The 13,481-nt window shown below is 37.2% G+C and overlaps 2 protein-coding genes across 2 annotated transcripts; both read right to left on the bottom strand.

Annotated features, from left to right (window-relative positions):
* Positions 1-98: 98 nt before the first annotated feature.
* LOC127158952 (complement C3-like) lies at positions 99-483 on the bottom strand (the record flags this gene model as incomplete). Its single annotated transcript, XM_051101893.1, has 2 exons — positions 372-483; positions 99-294 (listed from the first exon to the last, which is right to left on the bottom strand). Coding segments are annotated over exons 1-2 (267 nt in total), but the record flags the coding sequence as incomplete, so codon positions are not given.
* Positions 484-3,538: 3,055 nt separating this feature from the next.
* Positions 3,539-12,184, bottom strand: LOC127158953 (complement C3-like). The gene is made up of 16 exons (XM_051101894.1): positions 12,005-12,184; positions 11,752-11,811; positions 11,578-11,668; positions 11,455-11,500; positions 10,911-11,001; positions 10,642-10,710; positions 7,588-7,693; positions 7,097-7,186; positions 6,883-6,963; positions 6,716-6,799; positions 6,457-6,592; positions 5,457-5,575; positions 5,156-5,236; positions 4,968-5,051; positions 4,071-4,206; positions 3,539-3,810 (listed from the first exon to the last, which is right to left on the bottom strand). The coding sequence occupies exons 1-16, from the start codon at positions 12,152-12,154 to the stop codon at positions 3,669-3,671; spliced, it is 1,566 nt and encodes a 521-aa protein (XP_050957851.1). The 5' UTR covers positions 12,155-12,184; the 3' UTR covers positions 3,539-3,668.
* Positions 12,185-13,481: the final 1,297 nt, after the last annotated feature.

Genomic DNA, 13,481 nt, shown 5'->3' with positions numbered 1-13,481 from the left:
GGATCTGTAGAACAAATAATCTGTCAGTCTGAATATATCTGATAACAAAAAAAATAATGAGAATAAGACATCAGTGCACTTAATTTCTGCACTCTCACCTTTATATCTGTAAGAATCTGGAAATTATTTTCTGCAGTCAGTGTCACTGATTTAGACAGTATCTCCGTGTCTTTTTTCGGGTAGTTCTTTACTATGATCTTCACATCCAGGTCTCCTCCAGAGTAATCCTGAGCCTCCACAAACACGTTCTCTGAGGAATCCACCCTCAGCAAATTAGGAGCTGACAGAACAAATCTGAGGAGATCAAATCAGAGCGTCTGAAAACAGATCTGTTAGTGAATCCATGAACAAACTGTGTGTTTGATACTCACAGTGGGTCACATAGTGTGAGGAGCGTTGAGGAGAGAAGAACAACAGTCAGAAACAGCAGCTTCACGTCCATCTTGTCTGTCTGTCTGTCTGTGTGTCTCTTCCTGTGAGCGTCTGTGAACCTGCAGCAGCTCTGATTTATAACCTATAGCCTCCACGACCCTCAGAGTCCAAACTGCACACTCTTGCTCTTTGTTTGTTTGCACTCTACTGTTTGGAATCCTGAACAAACTTTTTTGATATAATTTGATGCTTCGGTTCACCAATGCAGCATTTAACAATGGCAAGTAATATTTATGTAACAATTAACTGTTTCTATTTTCATACATTTATTAATTTATTTTTTAATTCATTTAACATAAAGACTAAGAATCAAGCAGCCACGTTTAGTGTCTAATTTAGAAATAAAGCTGTGTTCAGTGAAATTGAGTTCAGTTTTGTGAATCAAAAAGTAGATTCATATAGATCTCATAACGATTTTAAACAGTTCATTCCAGTCCAAGTCAGATTTCCCGTAAATGACCTTCAAAAACTGGTTGTGTAAACTCAACCTTTGGTAAATTGGCAGCTGCTCTGTTGATCTTTTAGGGGTCGAAAGAATTATTGGAATTGACATTATTAAGGCATTATTATTGACATTATGATTAATGCCCTATTTTGGTCATTTATATGTTCATAATTTTGTTTAGGGGGTCTACTAGAACACGTAATTTTATGTTTCTGTTACGGAGTGAACAGAGGAAGTGTGCGGATCCATATGCAAACCTTTATTTAGGCAGGGTCGAACACCAGCAAACATAGCACAGACGAGACAAATAGTAATCCAGGGATTATTCGTGGGTTATTCGGAGCCGAACATAATCCAGGGAACGAAGCAAACGGGGAATCCAAACAGACAGACAATAATTCCAGGGCAGGCAGAGAAACAGGCAAAACGAGGAAACTAGGCTAGGATCAAGACATGGGTAAACAGACTATGACGTTCTACGTCCAGACAATGATGTAAATATAGTCCGGGGTGACATGTGAAAGTCTGTGTAGGGAGAGAGTCAATATAATGGAAAAGCGATCTCTGGTGGCAATTGGACCGAAGTCCACAAACCGGATTTGTGACAGTTATAAACATTATGTGCATGTTTTTATGTGTATTTTGAACTATCATATCAGAAACGTACATATACATACAGGTGCTGGTCATATAATTAGAATATCTTCAAAAAGTTGATTTATTTCACTAATTCCATTCAAGAAGTGAAACTTGTATAATGTATACATTCATTCCACACAGACTGATATATTTCAAGTGTTTATTTCTTTTAATTTTGATGATTATAACTGACAACTAATGAAAACCCCAAATTCAGTATCTCAGAAAATTAGAATATTGTGAAAAGGTTCAGTATTGAAGACACCTGGTGCCGCACTCTAATCAGCTAATTAACTCAAAACACCTGCAAAGGCCTTTAAATGGTCTCTCAGTCTAGTTCTGTAGGATACACAATCATGGGGAAAACTGCTGATTTGACAGTTGTCCAAAAGACGACCCCTGACACCTTGCACAAGGAGGGCAAGACACAAAAGGTCATTGCAAATGAGGCTGGCTGTTCACAGAGCTCTGTGTCCAAGCACATTAATAGAGAGGCGAAGGGAACAAAAAGATGTGGTAGAAAAAAAGTGTACAAGCAATAGGGATAACCACACCCTGGAGAGAATTGTGAAACAAAACTCATTCAAAAATGTGGGGGAGATTCACAAAGAGTGGACTGCAGCTGGAGTCAGTGCTTCAAGAACCACTACGCACAGACGTATGCAAGACATGGGTTTCAGCTGTCACATTCCTTGTGTCAAGCCACTCTCGAACAACAGACAGCGTCAGAAGCGTCTCGCCTGGGCTAAAGACGAAAAGGACTGGACTGCTGCTGAGTGGTCCAAAGTTATGTTCTCTGATGAAAGTAAATTTTACGTTTCCTTTAGAAATTTAGGGTCCCAGAGTCTGGAGGAAGAGAGGAGAGGCACAGAATCCATGTTGCTTGAGGTCCAGTGTAAAGTTTCCACAGTCAGTGATGGTTTAGGGTGCCATGTCATCTGCTGGTGTTGGTCCACTGTGTTTTCTGAGGTCCAAGGTCAATGCAGCTGTATACCAGGACATTTTAGAGCCCTGTTCTTAATTGGCCAGCAAACTCGCCTGACCTTAACCCCATAGAAAATCTATGGGGTATTGTGAAGAGGAGGATGTGATATGCCAGACCCAACAATGCAGAAGAGCTGAAGGCAACTATCAGAGCAACCTGGGCTCTTATAACACCTGAGCAGTGCCACAGACTGATCGACTCCATGCCACGCCGCATTGCTGCAGTAATTCAGGCAAAAGGAGCCCCAACTAAGTATTGAGTGCTGTACATGCTCATACTTTTCATGTTCATACTTTTCAGTTGGCCAAGATTTCTAAAAATCCTTTCTTTCTATTGGTCTTAAGTAATATTCTAATTTTCTGAGATACTGAATTTGGGGTTTTCATTAGTTGTCAGTTATAATCATCAAAATTAAAAGAAATAAACACTTGAAATATATCAGTCTGTGTGGAATGAATGTATACATGATACAAGTTTGACTTCTTGAATGGAATTAGTGATTTTTTTTTTTTTTTCAGGAAGTGATGATTTTTTTTTTTCAGGGTTTTCAGTGGAATTTACATATAGTCTAACCCCATAGGACCTTATTGCACATATGGACGTCTCTGGGGTGGCTCAGACCTAAAAGTCGATTTTCCACAGGAAATTTAGATTCCATTTAGCTGTTAACATCACCTGCAGACTAATCTCAGAAATACAGTGACTGATAAAAGAGTGAACTCATCCTGATGGTATTCAAGATATTCAGTAGATGTGGAGGCTGTGCTGAAAATGTGTATGTGTAATTATAGGAAGCCACAGAATGAACTTCAAATGAGGTAGGACTATAATATCTGCAATTTCCATTATGAATGGAGGACGTGTTTTAGCACAGCTGGAATGACCAAAATAGAAGATTCTGAAACACACTTTAGTCTTTTTTTTCTTTTTTACACAGATGTTTTTTTGGTTCATAACATGAATATCTTTCTAATCAGAAATGTCCTCACATCACAAATGGTTATGTAATTTAGAAAATAAATCCATTTTAAAGACACTGTCTATCACACCATGGCTTTATTTAGTTACATTCTTTATTTCCAATTATATTCAGTTCAACTTTATTATAAAAACAAGTTTTTGGCCAAAATAACATCTTTTAAAATTATTTTGTTGAAGAAAAAAATATTAATTAACACATCCTTGTTGAGCAAGTGTATCAGCCAGTTTGCTGATTCCGACGTATCGCTCCATGTGTTCTGGAGTTTGGCTTTCCTCTTTTGTGGGCCAGTATTCAACCCAGGTCTGCACTCCAAAAACATACTGCAGACTAAAAACAACAGGCATGAAGCAGATCAAATCTGTTGATATTTTAAGTAAATAAATAAACTGATTAAAACAAGAACTGCCAGGCAGAAGAACAGCCTTTTTACCAACAACAACAAAGATTTCAAAAATGATCTCATAATCTCAAATAATGCTTTGACGTTTTGTTGTTGTTGTTGTTGTTGTTGTTGTTGTTGTTAGTTTTCAGACACACTATGAGTGAGTTTGTCATTGATCTTTTCCTGCAAAAACACTGGCACCTACCGTCCACTACGAAACTCCATGTCAGTGAATGGACCCATGATGAGGTACGACTTGTGTTCTTGTAATGCCAAAGATTCTCTACATCTGGGATGAGCCTGAAAAATCTTCAACTGCCCCTCACCATCATTATCAGTACCTACAGGATAATACAGGATAGTAGTGCTTTACAACAGTGGAAACCAAACTTTTTTGTCAGCCAAACCCTTCAGCTGTGCTGCTGAAACATTCAGACAAAAAGAACATGAATTTTTATGCAAATAAAACAGTTATGTGAAAGTGAAAATACTGCATTCCCAAATTGCACATTATGTGGGTAACAAGCAGAAATGGAGTTAATGTGGAGCCACTCAAAGACACTGAAAACATCTGACTAAATCTGATTTTCTAATCGCACTAACAGAGGTTGCAAACCAGATGTGTCACATTCAGCTCAAGGCAGCGGTCTAAGACAGTTCATCTAATCTCAGACAAATGGCAAACAGGCAAAAGAACACCTCAAGAAATAAATCTGAAGTTTGATGCTTGAAAAAACAACACAAATGAAAAGAGAAAGGGCAATCTTTATTTTAAAAGCTCTAATTTTGCTTTCACAGAAAGTCCAATAATTTACTTAAAAAATGGCAAAACAATCGTCTACGATAAAGTCAGTATGTACATTAACAATAATTTAGGACAAATATAATGCAATGTAATTAAAAAAAAATAATTGCTCTGTGGCGTAGCAGGATTTTGAACTTCATTATTCAATTTCATAGGATTTATTTAATTTTACATGTTATGGTTTAATTTTTAATCAACTCAAGAACCCCCTGGAATTCCCCCACAATCTGTCATTTGGGAAACCCTGCTCTAACAATGTATTTCCAAAGACTTTTACAGGAGAATAACAAACTGTACCATTTCTCAGGACCTGCTCCACCTGTAAGCTATAGATGTCTGTGGTTTTGTCCAGAACCGTCCCCACCACTGTGACTTTGTAAGCTGTCAAACATACATGTTATACATTCCTGTATGACTGTATTTAAATGGTACATTTCTTTCATTCGTAAAAGTGCTGAGAATTTAACAGAGATTAAAGTTTTTACCGTAACCCTTGTCATCTTCACAGGCTTTTTCCAAACGCTTGAAATTTCTGATCCCGTCTTTCTCCTGTTTACTGCAGCATCCTGTGTCGAGACATTTTCTGAAGTTTGTACACACAATCAAAAGTTCCCTAACTGAGTCAATTGAAAATGAGTTCAATGCATGGGCCTTCACTGGGAATTTAACTATTTCACATTATTTCAAAAGCACACTCTGCACACTGATCCTTTGTCTCCTCATTATTCAAATTATGTTAATTCAGTTAAGGAAAAAAAAAAAACATTTTGAACATATATAAATTACGTTTTGCATCCTGGAGCTCGGAGATGCCCATGTATCGTTCCCTGTGTTCTGGAGTTTGGCTTTCCTCTCGTGTGGGCCAGTATTCAACCCAGGTCTGCTCTCCCAAGATGTACTGCACACTAAAAACAAAAGAAACCACAAAACATTTTCTTCTAAATCCATCTTGGTATAAATCACCATTAAACAATTACATTACATATGTAACAGACGCTGAGATCTGCCCCCATAACCTTAAACAGGCCACTATTTGCTATTTGCTACTGGAGCTGCCAGTTTGCAAAGTTTTGAATGATTGTAAAACAGCAAGCACAATCTGCAAAAGTGGCAGCCTTTCTGGCACTCTCAGTGTCCAAATTCAAATACACTCACTCGTTTTTATTCAGCTCTTCAACTGCACTATATCAGTGGACTAATGTAGGGAATGCTGAATGAGGGCACACGGGGTGAAAGAGCTCCAAAAAAAAAAAAAAAAAAAAAAAAACACACACAGTGTATCCCACAGGATTTTGAAAGACTGTTTTACTTTACAGTAGAAAAATTACAAAGCAAACTGCAGTTGTTGTGAAAACAGGTTTACAAACGTAAAATCAAGTGAAATGCTGTGACCTGCCCACATGCATTATGCAAATGTGTCTGTTGGAGACATTGTTGCAGATTATGAGAGCTGTAAATATATTTACAACAACATAATCCAACAGCATGGGTGAATCTGCCCCTATACCTTTAAATAGGGCACTATTTGAGTGGACAGACATTTTTCCAAAACCATAGTTCTATAAGTCCTATTACTTCTGTGCGGCATATTTGGAGTTTCTGCACACAGGCCCTCCAGGTACGAGTATGAATAAAACAGACATTACATTTGTGTGTAGTTTATTGTTTGTTGCATGGCATCTGTTTAGTGAGAGTTCCTCAAATTTGGCTTCATGGGGAGATCAGACTGCCCTTACATTTCATTGTGAAACTGTGGAAACACTATGTATGAAGTATTCACACCTACCTTCCACCTAGGTTTGGCAGGTCAACAGATTTGCCAATGATGAGGTACGATTTGCCTTTTACCAGTCCTAAATGTTCTCTGCAAATGGGACGAGCCAGAAATTGTCTCACTTTCCCCTCAACATTATCATCAGTACCTATAAGGGCAGAACATGAAACACTTCTACTGGGGCGTCCCAAATATCAGCTGCAGTTCAAATGAGTTTCAGGCTCTAAAAATATTTCAATATACTTGGACACGAGGGAATAATAAACCATACCTTCTTTCAGCACCTGTTCCACCTTCATGTTATACATGTCAACTGTCTGTTGCAGATCCATCCCCACCACTGTGGCTTTATAGACTGTCAAACAGTTGTTATATTGGTGTTATATCACAGCTGTGACAATGGATCTCAGTGGTTGAGGAAGGAGAATATGCGCTTACCGTAATTCATGCCAGCTTCACAGGATCTATCGAAACGCTCTTGATCACTGACCCCATTCTTCTTCTGGTAACTGCAGTTTTCTGTGTTATGAGATGTGGATTTTCTGATATTTATACACACATTCAAAACAGACCCATTCCCATTTGTAATTCTCATTTGCAATTTGCTTTGGAAAAAGCCTGAATTAATGCATGCAAAATGTAATAACAATACCTTCTGCACAGTAGCACAAATCTCCCTTACACAGTCTGTTTAGAGCACCACCTGTCCTTTCAGGGTGGTAGAACTTTGTACAGCGTGCATCTAAAAACACACACATGGGTTTAATTAAAGATGACTGCAACAAAATAGTGTAGGATTTACTTGGAAACTGTTTTCACTGTTACAAATAAACTATAAAATGACACACTGAACTAAATGTGTAAGTAGAAATATTAAATCTTGGTTTTATTTATAACTACAATGTCATGCACGCCTCCAAGCTTAAACCTGAGCACGTGGTTAAACAACTAGACCTTTTCACAGTTTTGCACTTCAAAACAAATATGCTCTGTCAGTGTACTATATGGTATTTGTAAAATCTGCTATGGCAGAGCAACTTGTATTGATTTATTCCTTGCATTACTTACTTAAGGGTACAATATTATTCTCATTTGAAAACCACTTTCACTAAACAATTCATTCTAAGTGTGTGTGCAGCTCACCTGTTGAGTAATATTCATATATTGTGACTGCAGCAGGTTGGAGCAGACCCACATTAAACAGCTTGTGCATTTTGAATGAGATTACTTCTTCCTGTTTTCTAGAAACCTGATGACAGAGAAACTAGTACTAATTACTAACACAAATATTTGTTGCATACCATTCTGTTTCACATTGAAGTAATAGTTCATCTAAAAATGAGCATTAACCCTCTGGTTGACCCGGAAAAGATGTTCTTTTTCCCGAAAATACTAGTTAATGTTATCACACTGGACTCAAACTTACTGACTTTGGTCACACAGGGTATAAGTACTTCTCTGATTTGTTTTTTTTTCTTCGAATTTTCGTAATTTTTTTTTGTAGGCTTTATTTCACCTAGTCACACTTGTGGCGTTCCCAGTCAAAACTGACCGGACTCTAAACAACTGCTTATAAATCTCTTATTATCCTGTATTATCACTAAAGACTTTGATTCATTCTTTTTGTCAACTTGTTTTCTTTCATTTAGGACTGGTTTTGTGTTTCTATTTGCATCTGATTAACCATAGGCCTCATTTATATGAAAGTAGGCAAAACTGTACAAAATTGCACAAAGTCACACTTGTGGTGTTCCCGGTCAAAAATGACTCCAAACGAGGTTCCTACTCTCAGATAAATGAGGACTACGATTAATCAGATGCAAATAGAAACACAAACCCAGTCCTAAATGAAAGAAAACAAGTCGACAAAAAGAATGATTCTAATATTTGGTGATAATATAGCATAATGAGAGATTTATAAGCACTTGTTTGGAGTCCGGTCATTTTTGAGTGTGACAGGAATCCGAACACAACCGGAGGGTTAAGTCATCCTCATACTGTTCCTGTAAGCTGTTTTCTGGTAATGTGTTAGACATCCGGTTCGTAATCCGCCATAAAGAAATAACGAGAAGAATAAGAAAGTGCAGTAAACGGTAAAACAGTTTGCACTACAAACCAGTGTGTTCATAATTAAGATAATACATTAAAATAATGTGGTAAGACCAGTTTGCAATATCAAGCAGCAAAACGAGCTTTTTGTGCAGCTAAAAATAGCTGGAAGTGGATGAGACCGGAAGCCAGACACAAAAAATGTACAAATGGCTGCACCCACTCTTATGGAAAAAATAAGGTGGATAGCATTCCTTCTTTTTTGGAACACAAAGAATATTTTGAAGTATGTTAATGCTGTTCTTTTTCATACAAAGGAAGCCTAATCAAAGCAATCCATATCACACTTCATTTTATTTCAGAACAGTGTGAACTTTTTGCAGAACATCTTCTTATGATCCATGGAAAAATATTTTAAAGTGCCCCATTATGGATTTTTGAAAATTACCATTCATGCCATGTGGAGCATAGCTGTATGTGCATATAAACAATCTGCAAAGTTGTAAAGCTGAAAGTGCATCATAAATAAAGTTATTGTCTCTCAAAAGAAGCAGTCGACTCTAAATCACTCAAATGAGTCATTTAAAATTCGAATTCCATTTCCGTGAAATTCTACGTTCTGCGTGGCCATCCTGCGAAAACTTGAAATGCTGTAGCTTGTTTGTGTGGAAAACATGTTGACAAGATGCTGTGCTCTGCGCTGTGAAATTTAATTATTTTGGTCTCCCAACCTGATCTGCTAAGACCAACCTGACCAGATAAGGAAGTGGCCAAAACCCCTCTAAAACCAGCCTGCTGACAGCTATGACCAGCTAAGACCAGGCTGGAGGACCAGCTTAGACTGGTTTTAGCTGTTTTTTTATCTGTTTGTTTTGTTTTTTCAGCAGCGTCATCAGCCATCTATGTCTGTGTTTGGCTAATGCATATACCATTATTGTTTGGGGCTTTACTGCATTCCGTTTCCGACATGTGCTGTACGTAGTAGACCAATCACAACAGACTGGATCATCGAACCAATCAGAGCAGAGCCTAGCTTCACGCAAGGGAGGGGTCTGGAAAGATGAATCTTCGAAGAAGAATCTTTTTTTTTTTTAACCTTGCATACATATAATAGGGGTACTTTAAAATTGTTTGGAAAACAATTAAACTTAAAACTGGCACTGCAGTACTTAAAGTCCACTTCCAAAAAAAAAAAAAAAATCACATATAATGTATTCACCTCCTTGTCATCCAAAATGTTTATGCCTTTCTTTCTGCAGTCGTAAAGAAATTATGTTTTTTGAGGAAAACATTTCAGCATGTTTCTTCATATAATGGACTGATATGGTTCCTTGATTTTGAACTTCCAAAATGCAGTTTAAATGCAAAGCTTCAAATGATCCCACGTGTGGTTGGAAGCTGAGAAAGAAGGGTCTTATCTAGCAAAACGATTGGTTATTTTCATTAAAACAATACAATTTAAGTACTTTTTTAATCTCTTTCTTTCCCTGAACTCTGTGTATTCTGGCTCAAGACAGTTAGGGTATGTCGAAAAACTCCAATCGTATTTTCTCCCTCAACTTCAAAAATAGATTTCAAAATCATCCTACTTTGCTGCAGAAGTTCCAACCCAGTCTTTGCAAAGTGAACATGCAAAGAAGATCAAACACCCTTAACAAAAAAGGTGAAAGAGTGATATAGGATGATTTTGAAGTTGAGGGAGAGTTTTTCGACTCTAACTGTCATAAACCGGATAAAAACAGAAGTCAGGAAGAGCAAGACAAAATGAGCATTTGACATTACAAAGTATATAAACTGTATTATTTTTATGAAAATAACTGACCGTTTTGCTAAATAAGACCATTCTCCCTCGACTGGGATCATTTACAACAGCATTTGGGATTGTTTGAAGCCGTATTTAAACTGCATTTTGGAAGTTCAAACTCGGGGCACCATATCAGTCCATTATATGGAGAAAAATTCTGAAATGATTTCCTCAAAAAACAATTTCTTTACGACTGAAGAAAGAAAGACATGAACATCTTGGATGACAAGGCGGAAGTGGACATCTCCCTTAATCAAACTACATATTTCTTTAAAATGTTTTAAAAAGAGAGAGAGAGAGAGAGAGAGAGAGAGAGAGAGTATGACATCAATCTGCTAACATACCTTATTTAAGTAAAGGATCACTTTATCCATCTCAAATTTCTGACTGCATCTTTCCTTCTCTGTGGACAACTGAACACAAAGAACATGGAAAAAAGTCCTAAATACATGACATTATTATTTGTTTTATGGCCTTTCTGCAGATATGTTAGATTTTTTTTTTTTTTTTATCTGAGACACATGCACAGTGCTTATAAAGCTTTTAAAATGCATAATTTACTCATTGCATACAGGATGCAAGGCATCACTGCATTAGTTTATCATCACAATACCACTTCCAGATCTTCGCCATCCACAGTAAATCCAGTTGGTATGCCAATATCCAGAACAGTCATGGTGGCATCGCTTTTATCACTTTTGTATCTGTAAGGATGGAGATCAAGAGCAGATGTTATTAACAAATCTTGTAGGTTCAATGTGTTTAAAGCTGCTTTCAAACGTTTTAGAGCGTTTGGTGTGAATCCAAGTATGTTTGACCTCAGAATTATTATATTGTAGTAACATAGAGCTGCTTGTCACTAAACAAATTGCCTTTGTAAAGTGAGTTGCATCCGTGTCAGAACGAAGTGAAACTGGAGTCTCCACAGAAGCCATTATCTAGTTGCAATAGTAACCAGCTGTCTCTAGTACTCACTGAATGAGGCAAATATACCATCAGTGTGGGAAAAGTGAGGCGGGATCAAACTTGGGCTCAGACCAATTCATAAAAACAAGTGTGAAAACAGCCTGAATAAGCACATGCCAACAAATTACAAATATAAACAGGTTCTTGACACAAAAATATTAAAAAAGTTGTTAAGATATTGGTTCACATACAAGAAATTCATAGTGAGCTGGTAAGTTTCAATGGCTCCTTGTTTTGCTAAATGGGAGAGAAAAAACTCTTAAAATAGAGAAAGAATATTAAGTGCATTAAGAGGTACATTAGGTGTTACTAACTCTTAGGGTCTTTCTCCATTTTAACAGTGAGATCAAAGAATGTACAGTCAGACTTCTTCTCAACAGGTCTGGCGTAGTACAGCGTCAGAATCTGAAAACAGCAGCACGTCTCAGATTAGATGTTCAAACCCTTTAATCTTGCTGTTGACCACATAAACACTCATGAACACTCACTGAGAGAGTGGCTGTTCCAGTTCCTCTAGCAGTTACATTGAAGTCCTTGTTTATGTCCATCTGTTGAGTGAATGCAGACGTACTCAAGTCATCAGAGATACCTGAAGATTTTATTGGTGAAACACTACTGATGTAGACAATGAAAATTATGAATGATGAACAACAATCTCCCATTATTCTTAATTTTGTTGATATAACAAAATTTGAACTGAACAGCAAACAATTTGAATATAGTAGATGAGCTATTCCCCACCCTGTCTGACCATGTAAGATGCATATTGTCTCTTTCGAAAGTCCATCTCTCAGGTCTGCGTCTTCCTGCTATGGACAGCTCGACAACTAGATTTAAGTTTTGTCGGTCCTTCACCTGTGTGCGATACTCTGCCACGGCCTGAAACACCATGATGGTCGCCTAGAACAGATTGGTATTGAAAGTGGATTTCCAGCAGCCAAACACAAACATTCTGCCCTCATTTACTGCACTACCTGAATTCAAAATTATAGGGTGAAATCAGCTAAGATGGGCCACGTTTTGGTATGGAAGTAAAAATGTATTCCTTTGAAAATAAAGTTTTAAAGTTTTAAAGATTGTAATATTGTTATTGTTATTAGTATTATTACTTTGAGAAATACATTCTACTGTACAATAGTAATTATTTGTAGAAAAATGTCTTGAAGTTAAACCAGACTTTTATTTTGACTGGTTGTTATGAAGACCTTTGAGTATCTGTGTGTAAGTGATTCAGTGATAGTTTTTCGCTAAATGAAATGGAGAAATCCTGACTCTCTGATCAGCTCTAAAGATGATCTGCATGTGTTTATGTTGTAACAGCTGGACAAATCATACATATTATTATTATTTATTATATTTAATGAATAATTCAACAGAAGAACTCAACAGAAGAACCAGAGAAACTCAATTGTAACTTCAACAACATCAAGCAACCAAACCATCAAGACTTTTATCGGAGACTGTATCCGGACACTCGTCCCATGGCCAAGGCAATGCAAGCAGGGCTGAAATTATTAGTCAACATTGTCGACAATTAAGAAATGTCAACAAATATTTATGTTGTTAAATCTCTGTTAAAGGAGAAGTCCACTTCCAGAACTAAGACAGATTTACAGACAATGTACTCACCCCCTTGTCATCCAAGATATTCATGTCTTTCTTTCTTCAGTCGTAAAAGAAATTATGTTTTTGGAGGAAAATATTTCAGCATTTTTCTCCATAGAGTGGACTTCTATGGTGCCCCGAGTTTGAACTTCCAAAATGCAGTTTAAATGCGGCTTCAAAACGACTGGTTGTTTTCCTAAAATATAATTTATATACTTTTTAATGTCAGACGCTCATCTTATCTTACTCTCCCTGAACTCTGTTTTTTGTTCCGATTCATGACAGTCATGTTCTCCCTCAACTTCAAAATCGCCCTGTATCGCTGTTTTACCTTTTTTGTTAAGGGTGTTTGATCTTCTTTGCATGTTCACTTTGCAAAGACTGGGTCGGTGCTTCTGCAGCGATGTAGGATGATTTTGAAATGATTTTTGAAGTTGAGGGAGAAAATACGATTGGAGTTTTTCGACATACACTAACTGTCTTGAGCCAGAATACACAGAGTTCAGGGAGAGCAAGACAAGACGAGCATTTGAGACTAAAATGTATTTCAATGGTATTATTTTTATGAAAATAACAGATTGTTTCGCTAGATAAGACACTTCTTCCTTGGTTG

This window comes from Labeo rohita, unplaced genomic scaffold (genome assembly GCF_022985175.1).
Source record: "Labeo rohita strain BAU-BD-2019 unplaced genomic scaffold, IGBB_LRoh.1.0 scaffold_1803, whole genome shotgun sequence".
NCBI classification, from domain to species: Eukaryota; Metazoa; Chordata; class Actinopteri; order Cypriniformes; family Cyprinidae; genus Labeo; species Labeo rohita.
This window is presented reverse-complemented; position numbering and strand designations above follow the sequence as displayed.